Source organism: Podarcis cretensis (assembly GCF_951804945.1).
Source record: "Podarcis cretensis genome assembly, chromosome: 13".
Lineage (NCBI taxonomy): Eukaryota > Metazoa > Chordata > Lepidosauria > Squamata > Lacertidae > Podarcis > Podarcis cretensis.
The window spans coordinates 19,722,421-19,741,741 of NC_137182.1; the positions used below are offsets into that span (position 1 = coordinate 19,722,421).

General features: G+C 47.7%; 1 protein-coding gene across 3 annotated transcripts in view; it reads left to right on the plus strand.

Annotated features, from left to right (window-relative positions):
* Positions 1-19,321, plus strand: part of LOC307200862 (reticulocalbin-1-like) — a 28,285-nt gene that overhangs the window by 2,937 nt on the left and 6,027 nt on the right. For 2 of the 3 annotated variants that reach the window (XM_079949892.1, XM_079949891.1), the window contains exons 2-4: positions 9,899-10,140; positions 15,089-15,282; positions 19,063-19,235. In XM_079949892.1, the coding sequence (XP_079806018.1) occupies positions 9,899-10,140; positions 15,089-15,282; positions 19,063-19,235 (609 nt within the window). Of the gene's footprint in view, positions 1-5,367; positions 5,500-9,898; positions 10,141-15,088; positions 15,283-19,062; positions 19,236-19,321 lie in introns of those variants that run through there. The other variant, XM_079949893.1, reaches the window with a different exon arrangement.

Genomic DNA, 19,321 nt, shown 5'->3' on the forward strand with positions numbered 1-19,321 from the left:
CCAAACGACTAAACAACAGTACTTTGGAAGTCGAAAGGAATCCGTTCTGGAAGTCCATTCAACTTCCAAAATGTTCAAAAACCAAATTGAGGCTTCTGATTGGCTGCAGGAGCTTCCGATCAGAAGCCGCAGAAGCCTCGTCGGACATTCGGGTTCCAAAAGAACGTTCGCAAACCAGAACAATCACTTCTGGGTTTGTGGCGTTTGGGAGCCAAAACGTCCGAGTTCCAGGGCATTCGACAACCAACGTTTGATTGTAAAGAGTTAACCTCACTTACTCTGTGTGATTTACTGCTGGCTTGCTCCTGAGCACTGCAGCCTACTTCATCAGATGCATGAAGCCTCGTTTTAAATTGCAGGCTGATATACACAAGGTTGCTTGGGCACGGGTGGGACTGAAAGCAGTGAGATCAGCAAAAGAATGAAATGCAGAAAAGCAGCCGTTGGTAATTATGTTAAAGTGGCTGTTCACATAAACACCACACAAATGGGTTGGAGTTGATAAAGCAAAGATCCTGGCATTGGTCAGCTAATTTGCATGTGTAGTGTTGCTGGGGTTTTTTACCCTAATTCGAGCCACAGGACAGAGCATTAAACCTCTTGGTGAATTGTGAAATCAGCAGCTTCGCAGGTGCAGCCTCTCTTTGAAGTTCCTTGTTCCAGGAATGCCCACCTTAAGGTGAATTACAAAGCGTCCTGTGAGGTTGAAACGTTTCCCCTCCCACTCACTTTTTCCGAATATTGGCATTTCTGCTGCTTTAAATACCTTCTAGCCTCAGCGCCTAGGACTTGCCGATCGAAAGGTCGGCGGTTTGAATCCCTGCGGCGGGGTGCGCTCCCGCTGCTCGGTCCCAGCGCCTGCCAACCTAGCAGTTCGAAAGCACCTCCGGGTGCAAGTAGATAAATAGGGACCGCTTACCAGCGGGAAGGTAAACGGCGTTTCCGTGTGCGGCTCTGGCTCGCCAGATGCAGCTTTGTCACGCTGGCCACGTGACCCGGAAGTGTCTCCGGACAGCGCTGGCCCCTGGCCTCTTAAGTGAGATGGGCGCACAACCCCAGAGTCTGTCAAGACTGGCCCGTTCGGGCAGGGGTACCTTTACCTTTACCTAAATACCTTCTGCTCACAAACCATTAGCACCCACTACTTGCTACATATGCACACACACTGTGTAGCCTGAAGGCTACACCTTCATTGTTGTTTCTCACTCAGAAATAGCAGGGTACTTTGGAGAAAGGTACAGTGGTACCTCGGGTTAATAACTGAATTCGTTCCGGAGGTCCGTTCTTAACCTGAAACTGTTCTTAACCTGAGGTACCACTTTAGCTAATAGGGCCTCCCGCTGCCGCCACGCAATTTCTGTTCTCATCCTGAAGCAAAGTTCTTAACCCGAGGTACTATTTCTGGGTTAGCGGAGTCCGTAACCTGAAGCGTCTGTAACCTGAAGCGTCTGTAACCTGAGGTACCACTGTATATCCATTTGTTTCAATCAGCAGTGTAGGGTGGGGGAATCTTTTTCATATAACTGTAGAGTTGGAAGGGACCCCCAGGGGCCATCTAGTCCAACCCCCTGCATTGCAGGAATGCTTGAACCAACTCTAGGGCTGCATTGTATTATGGTAAGCCTTCTGGGGGCAGCATGCCAGTGGCGTGGGTGGGGGCACAGAAGAGAAAGCGACAAAGCATCGAATGAACATTTTGCCTCTGTATAAAAGTAACCTAGGGACGCAGGTGGCACTGTGGGTTAAAGCCTCAGCGCCTAGGACTTGCCGATCGAAAGGTCGGCGGTTCGAATCCCTGCGGCGGGGTGCGCTCCCGCTGCTCGGTCCCAGCGCCTGCCAACCTAGCAGTTCAAAAGCACCTCCGGGTGCAAGTAGATAAATAGGGACCGCTTACCAGCGGGAAGGTAAACGGCGTTTCCGTGTGCGGCTCTGGCTCGCCAGAGCAGCGATGTCACGCTGGCCACGTGACCCGGAAGTGTCTCCGGACAGCGCTGGCCCCTGGCCTCTTTAGTGAGATGGGCGCACAACCCCAGAGTCTGTCAAGACTGGCCCGTACGGGCAGGGGTACCTTTACCTTTACCTTTTAAAAGTAACCTAGTTTCTACACACATCCTTACACAGCTGGTGAGGGGCACCTCTCAGGAAAAGGATGTGTGCCAGAGGAAAGAGTGTGGATTGTGTCGAGTCCTGAAGGTCAAGCAGAGAGGCATGGAGGTGCAAAATTGGCACCAGGGCCTGGGCTCCCTCATCCCTTGTTTAAATAGAAGCTGATGGAAACGCCAAGCCATTTTCCTCTGCTCCCCTCTTGCTAGCTCAGGTCCTTTCCAGTCCAAAAAAAATCAATCTTTCTAAAGGGTGCCTTGCATCTGAAACAAAACTCTTTCTGATCTTCAATCTCTGACCCAGTTCTACAATAAAACGTCCCCAACGGCCACCATCCCATAATGATGTGATGTGCTTTTCTGCCACCTTTGTGGAGTATCATTCTCCACATATCCAGAATGGTGGGTATGGATGAGCATTTGCAGACAAGATGTAAGGCAGAAGAGAAATCAGTACACTTTTGGAGGGCAGGAAGATGCAGTCCTACGGCTTGGGAAGCAAAATGGCTGCCCACACACATTTTGGAATCAGTGTTGCTTTCCAAAACTCATCTGTACATATGGAAGGGAGAAGTGGGGTTGGGAGGGAGAGAGTCAGGACACTTCCTGAGCTGTTGCTGTTTCACACAATGGCAAACTTGGGTTGCACAAGTACAGTGGATTGGGAGGTCTTGCGCAACAAACCCACTTCCCAAAAAAGAAAGAGGCTCCCCACTTGTGGCTGCTGGGGCCCCTTGCCTTGTCTTACCTTAGGCAGTTTTGTCCTCAAACATTCTGGTGTGGGCCCAGAATGCATCAGGGCTGTCACTGTTTTGTGGGTGAGATTCAACAACATACCTGTAAATAAGGAAGGGCCACAGCTCACTGGGCATGCGGAAAGTCGCATGGGCACTTCTGAGCAGGGCTGGGGGAGACCTCTGCCTGAAGCCCTGCAGAGCCTTTGCTAGCCAATGTAGATGGACGGTTCTGAGGTAGACAGACCAGGGATCTGACAGGCCATAAAACTGATTCCTACATCCCTAAGGAACTAGCAACCCACTTGAGTCTTGTCACATTCAACCCACTACACTTCAAAAATCCTTGAGAGTTGGCATCCATTTTGAGAGACAATAGAGTGCGCCTCCAGGGTTGAAGTCAAGCCACTGGAGAATCACAGCGCCTGCTGTGGCTGCAGAGACTGGCAACTCGTAACTGCTGCCTCCTGCGTTGTTTTTGATGCATTTGCAGCACTGAAGTGATCTCTTGGGGGGCGCACGCCTGAGCAGTGTGTATGGAGGTCCTGGGCTGCCCAGACAACAAGACCCCCCCCCCTCAGCCTTGCTGATGTGTAGAGCAATACATTTGGCACCAGCTTGGCTGCAGGAGTTGCCGGAGGGGGGTTTACAATGCACCATCCAACCATCTTAGGGACTCCACTCTGGATTTGTGTAGTGTTTAATCCTTAGCTGTTTTGCCTCCCATAGATGTCCCACAAGGCAGCGGGTAAATGCTACAGAAATATCTGACTTATTCTATGCAGACTTAAGCACCACCTAAACCTATTCAGATCAAACCTCTCTTCCTTCCTTTGACTTCTGATGGCAAGGACTTGATTCCTACTATGAAGGAGAGTGAAGTGTTGGGTGGATGCTGGGGGGACAGGTGGTAACCCCTGCTCTGTTCCCTCTAAGCCTCTAGCTCAGCGGTAAAGCCTCTGCCTTGCATGCAGAAGGTCCCAGAAACTCTGAACCTGATACCCTAGAGCAGGGGTCAGCAACCCGCGACTCCGGAGCCGCATGTGGCTCTTTTACACCTTTGCCGCAGCTCCGGGGCGGATACTAGCGAGGGGAGGAGGCACATTGTGCGCCCCGACACTCCCCACTGTGGCAGGCGCTGTACTGGCTGTGATGTCGCATGGGGGCGGTGCGTGCGTTAGTCACACACTGTCCCGACGTCACTTTCCCACCCGCCCGCCCGCTACATTGTAAGGGGCATGTACGCTGGTCACTGCATTGAAAGGGGGCATGTACGCTGGTCACTGTTTTGAAGGGGAGTGAAGAACACACGAACACAAAAAGGTAACTTGTTAATTTAACGTTTATTTCTATGAGGAGGAGTAATTCTGAGGGGTCAAACAAAGAAATAATTTTAAAAAGTGACAAAAAAGTTATTTTTATAATGACGAGTTTTGCGGCTCCCAGTTTTTTTTTCTTCGGAAACGGGTCCAAGTGGCTCTTTTTGTCTTAAAGGTTGCAGACCCCTGCCCTAGAGCATGGGTAGGCAAACTAAGGCCCAGGGGCCAGATCCGGCCCAATCGCCTTCTAAATCCGGCCTGCGGACGGTCCGGGAATCAGTGTGTTTTTCCATGAGTAGAATGTGTCCTTTTATTTAAAATGCATCTCTGGGTTATTTGTGGGGCATAGGAATTCATTCATTTTTTCTCTCTCCAAAATATAGTCCAGCCCCAAGGACTGAGGGCAGTAGACCCGTCCCCTGCTGAAAAACTTTGCTGACCCCTGCCCTAGAGAGCTGCTGCAAGTCAGAGTAGACATCACAGACCAATGGACTGACTCAGGCCGCTCCCGGTGCCAGTGTCAAAGTAAGGTTAAAATGCCAAGCCGATCAGTTTCAATGTGTGCAGATCAGGTTGATGTGTGTGTGCTTACGTTTATCTTATCTTGTCCTTTGCCTCAGGCAGCAAAACTTTCTGAGAGGTGAAAGGGAGGCATCTAGGGATGGGAGCTGGAAGTTAAGGGATTCCTGAGTATCTCTAAGCCCCACCCAAGCGGGGAAAAGCCAAAACTAATTTGAGATTCCTGCATTGGACTAGATGACCCTGGGGAGCGCCTCTAACTCTACAGCTCTGTGATTTTTCCATGATTGCACTCAATGGGGTTTGCAAGGTCGCTGTGCTTAAGGCTGCACCCCCCCCATCCGTCCACGCTGCCCTTTTATACGCCCCAGACCCACATTTCGTACCTACTGAAACCCCGGAGCGATTGCCAAATTGGGGGGGTGGGGGTGGATTAAAGGGCGGCGGCGGATCATTGGGGCTGGAGCAGCCCTGGGGGGTGGCGGCAGGGGTAGGTGTCTTTCTGCCGTTGGTCGACAAGAAGAGGGGTCGCCCGGAGGAAGCCAGAGCCCGCCCTGCCTCGCTGTAACTTGGGGGGGGGGCGGAGGAAGGGGGGAAAAACTGTGGGAAGAATGGAACTTTGTGTCAACGTGGCGCCGGCCGGCCAGTCCCGGAGCCCCTCGGCCACGCCCCTGGGCCGACGGCGGCCTCCGATTGGGCTCTGCGGGGATGAGGGGCGTCGCCCTGGCGGGCAGGAGGGCGGGGCGGAGAGACACCAGCCGGGCTGAAGATGAGACGGGGCGGCACTTGCAGAGGGAGCATCCATCGCGCGGGCTGCTGCTACTGGTGAGCAGGGCGAGGCGCGCTTGCAAGAGGTTTTCATGCTGGGGCTGTGGGGTGCGGGGCTGAATGCAAGGAGGGGCTCAGAGGAGAGGTGGGGCGGCTCGACTTAGGAGAGGGGAAGGGCCCTGCTGGAGACCCTGAGGAAGGGGGGAATCTTTATTAGGGAGCGGAAAACGCTTGTTGGAGACACGCGGGCATTGTAATGCACGGATTTTGCTTTTTTGCAGGGTGCAATGCCCGGCGGATACAGTTAGTCGGGGCATCCTGATAGAGGCTGAGCTTGCAGACTACCGCGATGCCGCGGTGGACTGAAGGAATTGTGATTTCCCTTCCCCCCCCCGCCCCCCACAACTAGCCTCTTGCGTCCCTCGGAAAAGAGCAGCGTGGCTGCGCTGCGCCTTGGGTTGTTGCGGCTCGGCTCTTGGGTCAGAATTGGTGCTTGAGATTGGGCAAAAGTAGAGGGCATTGCTAAGGCACTCTTTGGGGGCGGCGTAGGGGGGCTGCATTGGCCCAGAAGTTTGCTTCAGACCCGCATCCTTTATGCCACGGACATCTCACGTGGTGCCTTTGGAGAGTTTGTTGGTCTTGCATCTCCCAGCAGCGAGCATGGCCTATAGTCAGGGATGACCACGTTGGCTACCCCTGCCGTATAGCCCGCCCCGCTTCTTCATCCGGCCCGTTTCCTGATGTCAGATGCCGATTCCCACCCCCCTTTTTTGTCCTGGGGTTAGACATGCTTCCCTTCCTTTCTTCATTGTGGAGTGTAGTTACCAGTGTCAGCTTATTCTGAGACACTGTCTTTGTTTAAACTTGTGGCTTCCAAAGTCTTTGCAGTGTTGGACGAGAAAGTCGCTTGTGTTTTTCTTTTCTCTATCTTTGGCATGTTAGCTCTGCTTTCCTTCGGAGGCAAGTTGCTTTGTATATCTGGAAGGGCTCGGTTTTAGTTTTGCACATTTCACAGTGGCGCGGTAGTCTGCAAGTGTGGGTTAGGGAAGAGCAGTAGTTGGGCTATGGAGGAGTGGAGTGGTGTCCAGCTTGTTTCGAGCCCCAAAGTTGCCTTTTCCTAGTGGTTTAAATAATTTGGCATTGGATGTGTCCTCTCTGTACCGCAGCCCAGGAAGTAATGTGTTGTTCTGATTCTGCTGTCACTTTCATCCTCAATAAGCTTTGTTCACAGCAAAGTGGGGACAGTTTTAATTCAGATGCCTCCAGGAATTGAACATTCTGTATTTTGGGCAGCACAGTTGGGAACTGGCCTAGTTCCCCTATGCTGCTGGGATTACTGAATTTATTCTTCTCCTTTTTTTAGTTTGCCCTCGAAATAGCAGGCACAGTCCTTGTTTCAGAACTTCATCTCTCACTCCAGGTCCTTAGAGCTCAAGAGATCCAGTGGTGTTCTGGGTTAAAATGTATGTAGGAGAACAGATTACAAGCCGGGACTCCTGGGTTCTCTTAGTGGGTCAAAACTCCCAACGCTCTCTAAAAGAGAAACTTGTGTGCATGGCTGGGTGAAACGGAATCAAAGAAGGTGGAAACTCCTTGTTTCTTTGGTATGGGAGAGTGGAAACAATTGATGAGCTTGGGGGCATCTTATCTATGGTGTTCGTGAAACAATGGTTAGAATCAAAATTTTAAAACAGTCCAGTAGCACCTTACAGGTAAAGGTAAAGGTACCCCTGCCTATACGGGCCAGTCTTGACAGACTCTGGGGTTGTGCGCCCATCTCACTCAAGAGGCCAGGGGCCAGCGCTGTCCGGAGACACTTCCGGGTCACGTGGCCAGCGTGACATCACTGCTCTGGCGAGCCAGAGCCGCACACGGAAACGCCGTTTACCTTCCCGCTGGTAAGCGGTCCCTATTTATCTACTTGCACCCGGAGGTGCTTTCAAACTGCTAGGTTGGCAGGCGCTGGGACCGAGCAGCGGGAGCGCACCCCGCCGCAGGGATTCGAACCGCCGACCTTTCAATCGGCAAGTCCTAGGCGCTGAGGCTTTAACCCACAGCGCCACCTGCGTCCCTTAGTAGCACCTTAGAGACCTACTAAGTTTGTTCTAAGTATAGAAACTTTCGTGTGCATGCACACTTCTTAAGCTGAATAAGTGCTTATACCTAGAACAAACATAGTTGCTCTCTAAGGTGCTACTGGACTATTTTTTATTTTTTTATTTCGACTGCGCCAGACCAACACGGCTACCTACCTGAATCTAGTGGTTAGAGTGTTGGACTGAGACTGGGGAGAACCAAGTTCAAAACTGAACATTGGATGAGTTTCAGCCCATCCTACCTCACTGGGCGTTGTGGTGATGAAACCGGGGTGCTTGTTCTGGTAAAGAACCATGCATGTGGTACTGAGCTCTCTGGGAAAATATTGAGAAGTCTGTGATGTTTGCTGCCCCCATGTAGACTCTTCCAGTAGAGATTCCATAGACATCCTCACATTTGACTTTCAGCTGCCTCTTGAAGACTCCCCCCCCCCCCCGCGAACAGACTTATGCATTTGTTTATATCTTCTCAAGTAGCCAGTCATTTTAGTAATTGTTTTGTCCTGCTTTTAATGCTTTTGTTTTGTTTTTAATTATATTGCTGCGTTTCTGAGAGGGCAATATTTAAATGCTTATATAAATAATAGGAAGAGTTCCCTATCAGGACAGACTTTGCTCGTGTGCTCAAGACATCGATTCCATAAAACATATTTTGTTGCACTGTGCAAAATATGAGCAAGCCGGGGCTGAACTGGTACCATTGCTGGTACTTTTCCCGGGAAAATCAGAGGCTCGCTATGTCAGGTTCCTACTGGAAGACCAGACAAATGCTAGAGCATTAGCAGTGGCAAAGTTTTTATCGGTGGTTGCAAGAACCAATGATCCCTATATTCTGAACAAAATGCTTGTTTAACCTGGAGGTAGGCTGTATGAACTGTGTATTGCTTTGTAACGATTTGTTGGGTCTCTGGACCGTAATAAAGATTGATGATGATGATGATAGGAAGAAACTGTAATAAATAAATACTTGTTTAAAAGGAGTGTAGTGGGGTGAAGCATGTAGCAAATATCGAGAATCATAGAATTGGAGAGCTGGAAGGAACCCTGAGGATCATCTTACTTCAGCGTCCTGCAGGAAAATGCAGCTGTCCCATGTGGGGATTGAACCTGCAACCTTGACGTTATTAGCACCGCGCTCCAATCAACTGAGCTAAGTCAGATGATTTTGAAATGTAGGCAATAGGACTTCCTGGCATGCGAGGAAGTGGAATAGCATTCTTTCTCCACCGTCAGTTATATTGCACTTTACGGAGTATAAGAGGACAGGTCCCTGCCCACAGGAGCTTACAAGCTAAAATTGACACAGGGCAGATGACAGAGAAAGGGGTAAACGGGGAAGCAATATGTAAGTTGCTTCAGTTGCATGTGCTTAGACTTAGTTATGGGCTGAGCTGTACCAGGGCGTGGGAACCGGGGGTGTGCACCAAAGGCTTTGCGGGGGGGAGTGGATTTTGAGAGGGCGTTTGAATGAAATGAGAGAGGTGGCTTCAGGACAGGTGTACTCAAAGGCAGTTCAACGTATCTGGGGCAGCGAAGGAGGAGGGACAGAGCCTTTTGAGGGAGCAGAAGACCTTTGGATGTTAGATGGGGGTGAAGCTAAGGAGCAAAGATATCTCAGGCATGATTGTATCAGGGTGTAAATGGCAATGAAAGTAGTGAGGAGACTCTGGGGACAAGGATTCAAGTATTGCGGGACTGGTTTGTGTGTGTAAATAAGAGGATAAACAGGGAGGCTGACTTTTTTTTTTAGGTTGTATTTGAATTTTTCCAGGCTGCACTTTCATATGAAAATATTGCTGGATAGCTCTGCTTGTTAGAGTGTGGTGCTGATGCCAAGGTTGCAGGTTTGATTTCCATATGGGACAACTGCATTGCGGTGGGGGGGCGTGTTGGACTAGGAAGATCCTCAGGGCCCCTTTCCAACTTTGATTCTACGAAATATCACAAGGCAGTATACCAACCAAAAAATACAGTATTGCAGTGAAAATAAAGAAACACATCAGTTTAAGCTGGATGTGAAAGAATCTCAGATTTGAAAGTCCAGAGTAGCACAGTTTTTAGAAGGCACCTGATAATGAGCAGAGGCCCTCCTGCCAAACTTCTATTGGCAAGGAGTTCCACAGGACAGGGCTTGCTAGACTAAAGGCTTGGCGCCTGGTAAAGGCTAGTCAAACCATAGGGGAGGGCACATGGGATCCCAAAAGCCAACAGATGGCAGCTAATATTCCCTTGTCATCTTCCTGTCTTGGAAGCGGTGTGGAGTGTAGACCCATTTGGAGCAAAGCTGGCTGGCTCATGATTTATATATGCACCGTGTGTGTGTTTTCTTTCCTTACTGACCTTTCTTCCTTGTTCCCAAGTTGTGTACAATGGCTTGGCAGAAGATGCTGTTTTCCTCCTGCCTGTTGACTGTGTGCCTCACGTGGGTCTTGGCCAAGCCTCCCCCCGACAAAAAGGACCGTGTCCACCATAACCAAGACTTGAGCGACCACCCTCACGACGACAACCAAGATTTCCAATATGATCACGAAGCCTTTCTGGGCAAGGAAGATGCCAAAACGTTTGACCAGTTGACTCCTGAAGAAAGCAAACAGCGGCTTGGGTAATTGGAACTCTGCTGTTGGGTGAAGAATTTTGCATCTTGAGGAGCTGAGGGAGGAGGAGCAAGCTTCTAGATTTGTGTGGTTGATGGCATCTCATGGGTTAAGTGGGGGGGACACACACGTGAGTAGCATTCCCCATGTTCTATGGGTAAGGCTTTAGTGCCTTGCATAGTACATTGCCCATCTTCACAAGCTAGTGAAACTAGAATAAATTTCGCACAACAAGCAACCTTAACTAGCATTGATTTAGGTCAGCTTTCCACAGCCTGGTACTCCAACTCCCATCAGCCCCAGCCAAAGGTCAGGAATGATGGGAGTTATAGTCCAAAACATAATAGGTTGGGGAAGGCTGATTTAGACAGGCTGCATAATCCAAGTGTTCTTGATACAGAATGTGGGTCATCCCGATGTCATTCGCAGGCAGTTTCAGAGCACCTGAGTACAGTGGTACCTCGGGTTAAGTACTTAATTCGTTCCGGAGGTCCATACTTAATCTGAAACTGTTCTTAACCTGAAGCACCACTTTAGCTAATGGGGCCTCCCGCTGCCGCCGCGCCGCTGTTGCACAATTTCTGTTCTCATTCTGAAGCAAAGTTCTTAACCCGAGGTACTATTTCTGGGTTAGCGGAGTCTGTAACCTGAATCGTATGTAACCTGAAGCATATGTAACCCGAGGTACCACTGTATTGCCACTTGCCTGCCACAATGGCTTCCAGCGCATTGTTGATATGGCGGTTAACCTTTGACCCTTTCCAGATGTTGAACTCCAGTATGGCCCGTGGTCAGGGCTGAGGGGAGTTACAGTCCAGCAACATTTCAAAGGCCGCAGGTTCTCCACTCCTGCTTAACACAAAGACCCCATTACGATTAGACAAGACATTATGCAAAACGCAGCAATCTGACAATTGTGCAGTGCCTTAAATTTCATTGCGTTGACCAGAGACAGCACTTGGCTTTCACCATGTTACTCTCTTTTATTATTGGCCAAACACACACGAAAGAGTGCTGCAGAAGTCCTGTCACACATTCCTCAAATGCGTAAATGGGCATAAAGTGTTCAGGGGTGGGAACACATGGTCCTACCTGCTCCATGTTAAGAGGGAAGGTCTAAATGGGTATCTCAGTGTCTTTTGCTCAACATGCTTAGAAGCCCCTTTAGACCATGGGTAGGCAAACTATGGCCCGGGGGCCAAATCCGGCCCAATCACCTTCTGAATCCGGCCCATTGATAGTCCAGGAATCAGCGTGTTTTTCCATGAGTAGAATGCATTCTTTTATTTAAAATACATCTCTGGGTTATTTGTGGGGCCTGCCTGGTGTTTTTACATGAGTAGCATGTGTGCTTTTATTTAAAATGCACCACTGGGTTATATGTGGGGTATAGGAATTGTTTTTGGGGTTTTTTTCAAAATATAGTCTGGCCCCCCCACAAGGTCTGAAGGACAGTGGACTGGCCCTCTGCTGAAAAAGTTTGCTGACCCCTGCTTTAGACCTTCCTGATCAATGCAGGAAAGTTTGGGGTGTGGGCAGTCTGTGCCCCCAATGTCCAGGGTGGAGTAGGGTGTGCACACCTGCTTGTCCCCCCCCCACACACACACATTTCGTGCCCACATGCGTTCATCTGGATGCACAAAGAGGGATTTTGTGTTCCCACTAAGCCAGTCTTTGGTGTTCTTCCAGAGAGGCCCAAAACTTAATTTTAGAGATGAGACCTCCCAACCATTTCAAACTAGTTTCCTTAAGGCATCAGGTTTTCTGCCCAGCAGAGCAGAAAACTGACTGGGCAGTGAGGCATTCTGCCTGGAACGAGGAGAGCCAGTGTGGCATAGTGAAGAGAGCTGTAGCTTTCAAACGTCCTGCCTCAAGCCAGGCCGTTCCTGTGCTAAAGCACTCCCAACATGTCTGCCACAGGAACTGCTGTGAATTCTAGAAGTTTCCAGGGTATATTATAGGCCACATATTTGGTTCGTACAGGGACCTGGCCTGGCTTTTTGAGCCTCATCTCTTGCCCTGTGTGAATTAAGAGGATGTTCTGTGAAATACCTCCATGCGTGTGTATGTGTGTGTGCATGTGTGTGTGTGCAAGGTAAGGTTGGTAACCATGGATACACTAGTTTCCAAGGAAGCATGTTCACCATTACTGGCTTTTTAAATTGAGGAACCCCTGCTAAAATTCCAGTTTACCTCAGGACTTTCTGAAACCCTTAGGATCTCTTGGTCTGGGAAGACTTGAGTCAGATTACAATTGATTATGGGTTCCAGTTATGGGCTCCTTTGAAGGAAGGTGCAAGGTATAAATTAATTAATGATGGTGATAATGATAATAATAAATAAATAAATGCCCTCAAATCCAATGTGGTGGTGTGGTTAGGGTGTTAAGTTACAACTGAGGACACCCCTCAGTTAGGATGCTTCTTGGCTGTCCTTGAACCAGTCACTTCCTCTCAACCTAATGTACCTCAGAGGATTGAGGTGACTTTAAAAAAAAAAAATGAGAGGGGAGAATGATGTCCCTTGCCTTGAGCTCCTTGGAAGGAGCGTGGGCTGTAAGTGTAGTAAAAAAATTTCCTCGGGTTGAAGTCTCCTTCGTGCCTCTTGAATATGAAGCGCCCTGGGTGGCCTTGGACAAGTAACTCTCACAAGTTGGCTGCGAAGATAATGAGGGATTTAATTCCCATTAGTGCTAACCTGCAAGCAGATGCCCCTTATACCTGCACCCCTGATGAGAATACTGTGTATCTTAAGGAGTGGATATCTTAAGGAATGGAGAAACTGGACGGGGGGGGGGGGGTTAGGGTTTCTCCCTCTGTTATAATACAGTGGTACCTCGGGTTAAGTACTTAATTCGTTCCGGAGGTCCGTACTTAACCTGAAACTGTTCTTAACCTGAAGCACCACTTTAGCTAATGGGGCCTCCTGCTGCCACCGTGCCGCCAGAGCACGATTTCTGTTCTCATCCTGAAGCAAAGTTCTTAACCTGAAGCACTATTTCTGGGTTAGCAGAGTCTGTAACCTGAAGCATATGTAACCCGAGGTACCACTGTACTAGAGCCAGGGACCATCTAATGAAGTTGAATGTAGGAAGATTGGGGACAGACAAAAAGAGGTACTTTTCCACACAGTGCTTAGCTAAACTGTGGAGTTCACTGCCAGGAAATGTACTAGCTCCTGCCTCTCTGAGCTGAAGTTTGCTGCCACCAGCTCTTCTCCTCCCTCTGACTTTGATGCAGGGACCATTCTCAAGGCCTACAAGTGATGAATATGAGTTATTGAGGTGAGGGAGTATCAAACACATACCTGCCCACCCCCAGAGAACAGTGTGCTTGCTTTCGTCCACTCTTCTTAGACCCAAAGAGAAATAGCATAGGACCAAAGAGATGCTGGAACAGTAGAGAGAGGGGGGAAAGGGTTGCATTCGGTCAAGTTCTATTCACAGAAGACCCACTGAAATTAAAGCATTGAAGTTTTTTCGTGCCCATTCACTTAAATAGATAAATTGTTCGGTCATAAACATAAGCACTCACAGTAAGATGATAGAATCCAACTCGTATAAGATTCTATCATATCTATCTATCACGTGCCCATTAATTGCAGTGGGTATCACTGTATGATGGAGGCTGGTACACACCATCCATTAAAAGCCTCCAAAGAATCCTGGTAATTGTAGTTTACCCCTCACAGAGCTAGACCCCCCCGCACCCTTAATTAACTACACTTCCCAGGATTCTTTGGGAGAATCCATGCACTTCAAATGCATGGTGTGTAAGCAGCCTGAGATTGGGTAGAACCCAGTGTCTTGTGGGCAGCTGAACCATTACAGGCCATTTTAGGAGCTTTTAAATAAAGTTTAAACTTTATTCAGACTTAAATTAAGAGTTTAAATAAATAAAGAGGACAGCAAAGGAAAAGAAAGAGCGGTGCATGGGGAAAAAATAAAACACTTTTAGAAAACTAGCTAAATCTAGCTTTACATTCACACCAAATGAGGATCCTCCTCGTAAGTAAATGCAGCATCTTGGGTGGTCAGAAGGCAGGTAAAGGACAAGGAAGGATGACAGAATGTTGGCAATATTCCATTTTTAAGAGCTTTTGACCCCGGTTGATTCAGATTGGCAACTGGCTCTGACCAATCACAGGAGTTGCCCATAACCCAAAAAAATTCATAGGTGTGAGAGGAGGAAGAAAACAAGGTGGCAGAGGCAGGAAGGTGGGGTGGACGGCTTTCAGAGTCAGAGAACAACTTTTACTTTGTGTATTGGGAACGTGGCAGAAGCTACATGGTCGGTCTGCCTCTAGAAAATGGAAGCTGAGTGAATGCAGGTCTTTAAAGGTTGGGGGTAATGCCAGATGCAGCTGGCGCTGTGGTCTAAACCACTGAGCCTCTTGGGCTTGCTGATCAGAAGGTTGGGGGTTCAAATCCCCATGACGGGGTGAGCTCCCGTTGCTCTGTCCCAGCTCCTGCCAACCTAGCAGTTCGAAAGCATGCCAGTGCAAGTAGATAAATAGGTACCACTGTGGCTGGAAGGTAAATGGTGTTTCCATGCGCTCTGGTTTCTGTCACGGTGTTCCGTTGTGCCAGAAGCGGTTTAGTCATACTGGCCACACGACCCGGAAAGCTGTCGGTGGACAAACACTGGCTCCCTCGGCCTGAAAGCGAGATGAGCGCCGCGACCCCATAGTCGCATTTGACTGGACTTAACCATCCAGGGGTGCTCTGAATACTAGCTATTGGGACTCACAAATAGGGACAGCTCCATTGTGTTCAGTTCCTGTTTTGGAACTTCTCAAAGGCATCTGGGTGACCAACTGAGAGAACAGGAAGCTGGACTAGATTAGTTGGGCCTTTAGAGTGATCTAGCAAGTCCTTTCTCATATTTGTATTATGGACATATCTTGGCCATTTCCCTGCTCTCTAAGCCTCTTTGTTCTTGAACCTTCCCTCTGCAGAAAGATTGTGGATCGAATCGACCGGGATGGGGACGGTTTTGTGACTCAGCCTGAGCTGAAGGAATGGATCAAGCACACTCAAAACCGCTACATCTACGAGAACGTGAACAAGAACTGGAAGGACTATGACAAGAATAGTGATGGCCACATCACCTGGACTGAGTTCAAGAACGCCACTTATGGCTACTATGAAGGTGTGGGCGGAGGAAGTCTTGTGTGTACGCACAGGAGAGTGGGAAGGGCGTGTAGCGGATGTCGGCCACCTGGGAGATTTCGGCAGGTTCTAGTTCAACTCTGGAATCAGGTGGAAGAGCTATTTAGCAGGAGGGAATGGCTGGCATTGCAGCATATATAAAAAGCATATTGTGTCCGAGTAGTGTTGTAGAGTAGCCTGAGACCCCAGGCCAAAATACGTCTACATTATTTAAGGAACTGGAGTGAATGGTAAAATGCTGGTTCATGCTTTCCCCCGTAACATCATCCTAGAACATTGGAAGAGGGGAATGTACCCACCCCCCACCAAAATTGTGGAGGATATTTGAAGAAAGTTCCTCTTTCTAAGAGGGCAAGCAGAAAAAAAGGAAAATCTCAGAAATCCTCTTTGGTGTTGGAGAAAGGCCTTCTGAGGGATTTTAGCTTGGCTCTGTCTTAAATGTCCAGTTATCTGGGGATAACAGGCTCCAAATGCTCTCTGGTCTGTTTACGCCAATAGGTTTCTAGCAAAATTGGCTGATGGGCACAAAGACAAGTGCTCAAGCTAATCTGCTTGCTCTCCATCACTTGTTGCTAGCAACCTAGTTGTAGCTGGCTAGGGCTCCTAGGGCTGGCCTGCTGCCTTGGGAGGGAGGGAGGGCAAAACATTGGCCTCTCTCTGCTTCTGGCAGTTTTGTGACCTCCTAGTGCCAGCTCTGAGGAAGCAAGCTGGCTGGCTGTGAGAAGCCAGTTTCATCTCCCAGAAATGCACAGAGGACTCACGGGCTGGCGGCTGGTTGGGAGATGGCTACATTGGCCCCATTAACCATCAGCATTATTAAAAAAAACAGATTTGACAGCACAGTCATATCATTGGTGCTGCCCAGCTATTTTTTTTTGGGGGGGGACCTTTGCTGAACCAATGAAAAGGTTGGTGCCAGGCAGGCCTTCCTAGAGAGAGCATTCCATTAAACAAGGGGCTACCACAGAGAAGGCTTGTTCTATTGTTGTCACCCTCTGGGCCACCCTTGAGAACGGACTCGGATGATGATCTTGGGTCTGTTGGAACATGCCAGGGGGTCACATGCAGCCCCCGGGATGGGACAAACCTCTCTGGCGTCTTCCTGATGAAGCACAACCACGGAACACTTACAAATCATCAGTCCCGGTGCACACCAGTGACACATATCTTGAAGGCTATGTGCACACTCTTATCAGCAGAGTTTAGCAGAAACGAAGTGGAGTTTTGGTGTGTGTCTTGACCTCTTTACAATTCTTCTTTAAATATTCAATAAATTTACTCCAGTTATTTTGGTAACTTTGATCTCCCTGGTCCCGGATCCTCCCTGACAGTTTGGCAAGTTCTGCATATTCTGTCAACTTCGCCTGCCACTCCTGAATAGTTGGTATATCTTGTACTTTCCATCTTTGGGCCAGAAGGGTTCTCGCGGCAGCTGTAGCATACATGAACAAATTTTGATCTTCCATTTTAATTTCTGTTCCTATTAAGCCTAATAGACACGCTTCCGGTCTTTTGGAGAAAGTATATCTAAATATTTTTTTGAGTTCATTATAAATTGATTCCCAATTTTTTTTTACCTTATCGCAGGTCCAACACATATGAAAATAGTCCCCATCTGCCTTTTTACATTTCCAACATTTTCTTTCTTTTTTCCTATACATTTTAGCTAATTTTACTGGTGTCAAATGCCATCTATACATCATTTTTAGCAGGTTTTCCTTTAGAGCCATGCATCCTGTAAATCTCGAACTCTCCTTCCATAATCTTTTCCACGCATCCAATTCAATGTTATGCCCAATATCAATTGCCCATTTTATCATTGATTCCTTTACTTCTTCGTCTTTTGTATACCATTCTAGCAATAAACTATACATTCTTGATAAAATTTTATCTTTACAGCGATTTTTTATCTTCGAACCCATTTCTCTTTTTATCTTCCTTTAATAAGTCACTGATCTGGTGGTATTGCAGCCACCCTGTTAACATCTTTTCAATTTGGTCATATGGTTTGAGCTTTATCCCTTGGTCTGTTTTCCTGGTAATATCCTCATATGTTACTCTTTCCCCTTCCATGTTTACTTTTTTTGTTGTCAACACCTCAATTGGTGATAGCCACCACGGTGTCTTTCTTTCCAGGAGGTTTTTATTCTGATCCCATACTTCATATAAAGATTTCCTAATCACATGGTTTAGAAAACCTTATGTACCTTTACTTTGTTGTACCATAGGTACGAATGCCAACCGTATCTATTGTTGTGGCCCTCTAGATCTAATAGGTCAGTGTTTTCTAAAGTCAGCCAATTTTTTAACCATACCAAGCACGAAGCTTCATAATATAAAGTCAGGTCTGGTAAATCAAAACCTCCTCTCTCTTTCTTATCTACTAGTATCTTCATTTTTATCCTTTTTTTGCCAATCCTTAAATTGTCTTATCCCTTTTACCACTGGTATTGCTTGAAATAGAAATAACAATCTAGGTAGTATATTCATTTTTATCACAGAGATTCTGCCTAATAATGATTCTGCTCCATATATCCATATCTTTCTTAATTTCTTTCCATACCACCTCATAGTTGTCCTTGTACAGGTTTATATTTTTTGTTGTCATCCAAATTCCTAAATATTTTATTTTTTTAGCTATCGCAATTCCTGAGTCTACTTGTAATTCTTCCATCTCTTCTTTCTTCAGATTTTTTGCTAGCATTTTCGTCTTGTTTTTGTTGAGTTTAAACCCTGATACCTTCCCAAACTCTTCCATTCTTTTTATTGCCTCTTTCACACTTTGTCTTGGTTCTTCCAACGTTAAGACTAGATCATCTGCGAAGGCTCTTAATTTAAATTCTTTTCGTCCCACCTGAATGCCTCTGACTTCTGATGATTCTCTTAGCTTCTTGTTCAAGACCTCTAGGACTGTAATAAATAGCAAGGGAGACAAAGGACATCCCTGCCTAGTACCTTTAGTTATCTCAAAGTTATCTGATATGTTGTTATTAATTATTAACTTTGCTTTTTGGTCCGAATAGATCGTGTCAATACCTCTCAAAAAATCTTCACCAATTCCTAATACTTTTAAGTTTTCTTTCATGAAATGCCAAGAAACATTGTCGAATGCTTTTTCCGCGTCTATAAACATTAGTACTGCCTGTTTCTCATTTCTGACTTCAAGGTATTCAGTTATATTTATCAGGTTTCTTGCGTTGTCCCTTAGTTGCCTCCCCGGCAGAAAGCCTGTTTGGTCTTTGTGTATCACCTTATTTAACACCATCTTTAGTCTATTCGCTAGTATATATTAAGCAGTATATTCAGCTCAAAGCAATCATGGTGTCTCTCTCCTCTTTCTTCTCCGAGAGAGAGAGAGAAAGTAAGTAAGTACAAAAGTACAGTAGAACGGAAGAGATAAGACTAGCTTCCGTTCTCACACTTCCCAAACCTAGACAGTAAACACAGACATGTGATGTAACAATCACACATCCAGCAACGGAGGAGTGAAATGCTAACAGGCAGGTTCATATGGGGAAAGCTGAACATCTGCAGCAAGCACTGTCACCTAGTCATGTAAAATCCCACTGATTTAGAACCCTGGAAAGTCGGGGTTCTAGATTGTGCAGGGAGCAAAAATAGCTCCCTGCTGCACTATACTCCCAACGGGGGGAGAACCAGTGAAGCAAGCCCTTGCTCTCCACCCCCCACAGTGGGAATGCCTGTGCGTGACATGGCACCCTTGGGCTTCACATATACTTCTTGCCTTTGATGCCATTAGGAGAGGAGTTTGGCGATCTGGAAGACAAGCACTCCTACCGGAAGATGCTGGCCCGGGATGAGCGGCGGTTCAAGGCAGCTGACAAGGATGGGGACATGACCGCGACGAGGGAAGAGTTCACAGCCTTCCTCCACCCTGAAGCGTTTGACTACATGAAGGACATTGTGGTGACGGTGAGTCTAGAGAACTCTTGGTGGGAGGAGAAGGCTCTGGTAGACTAGGGTTGCACACACACTATGCCTTTATAAAGCACATTCAA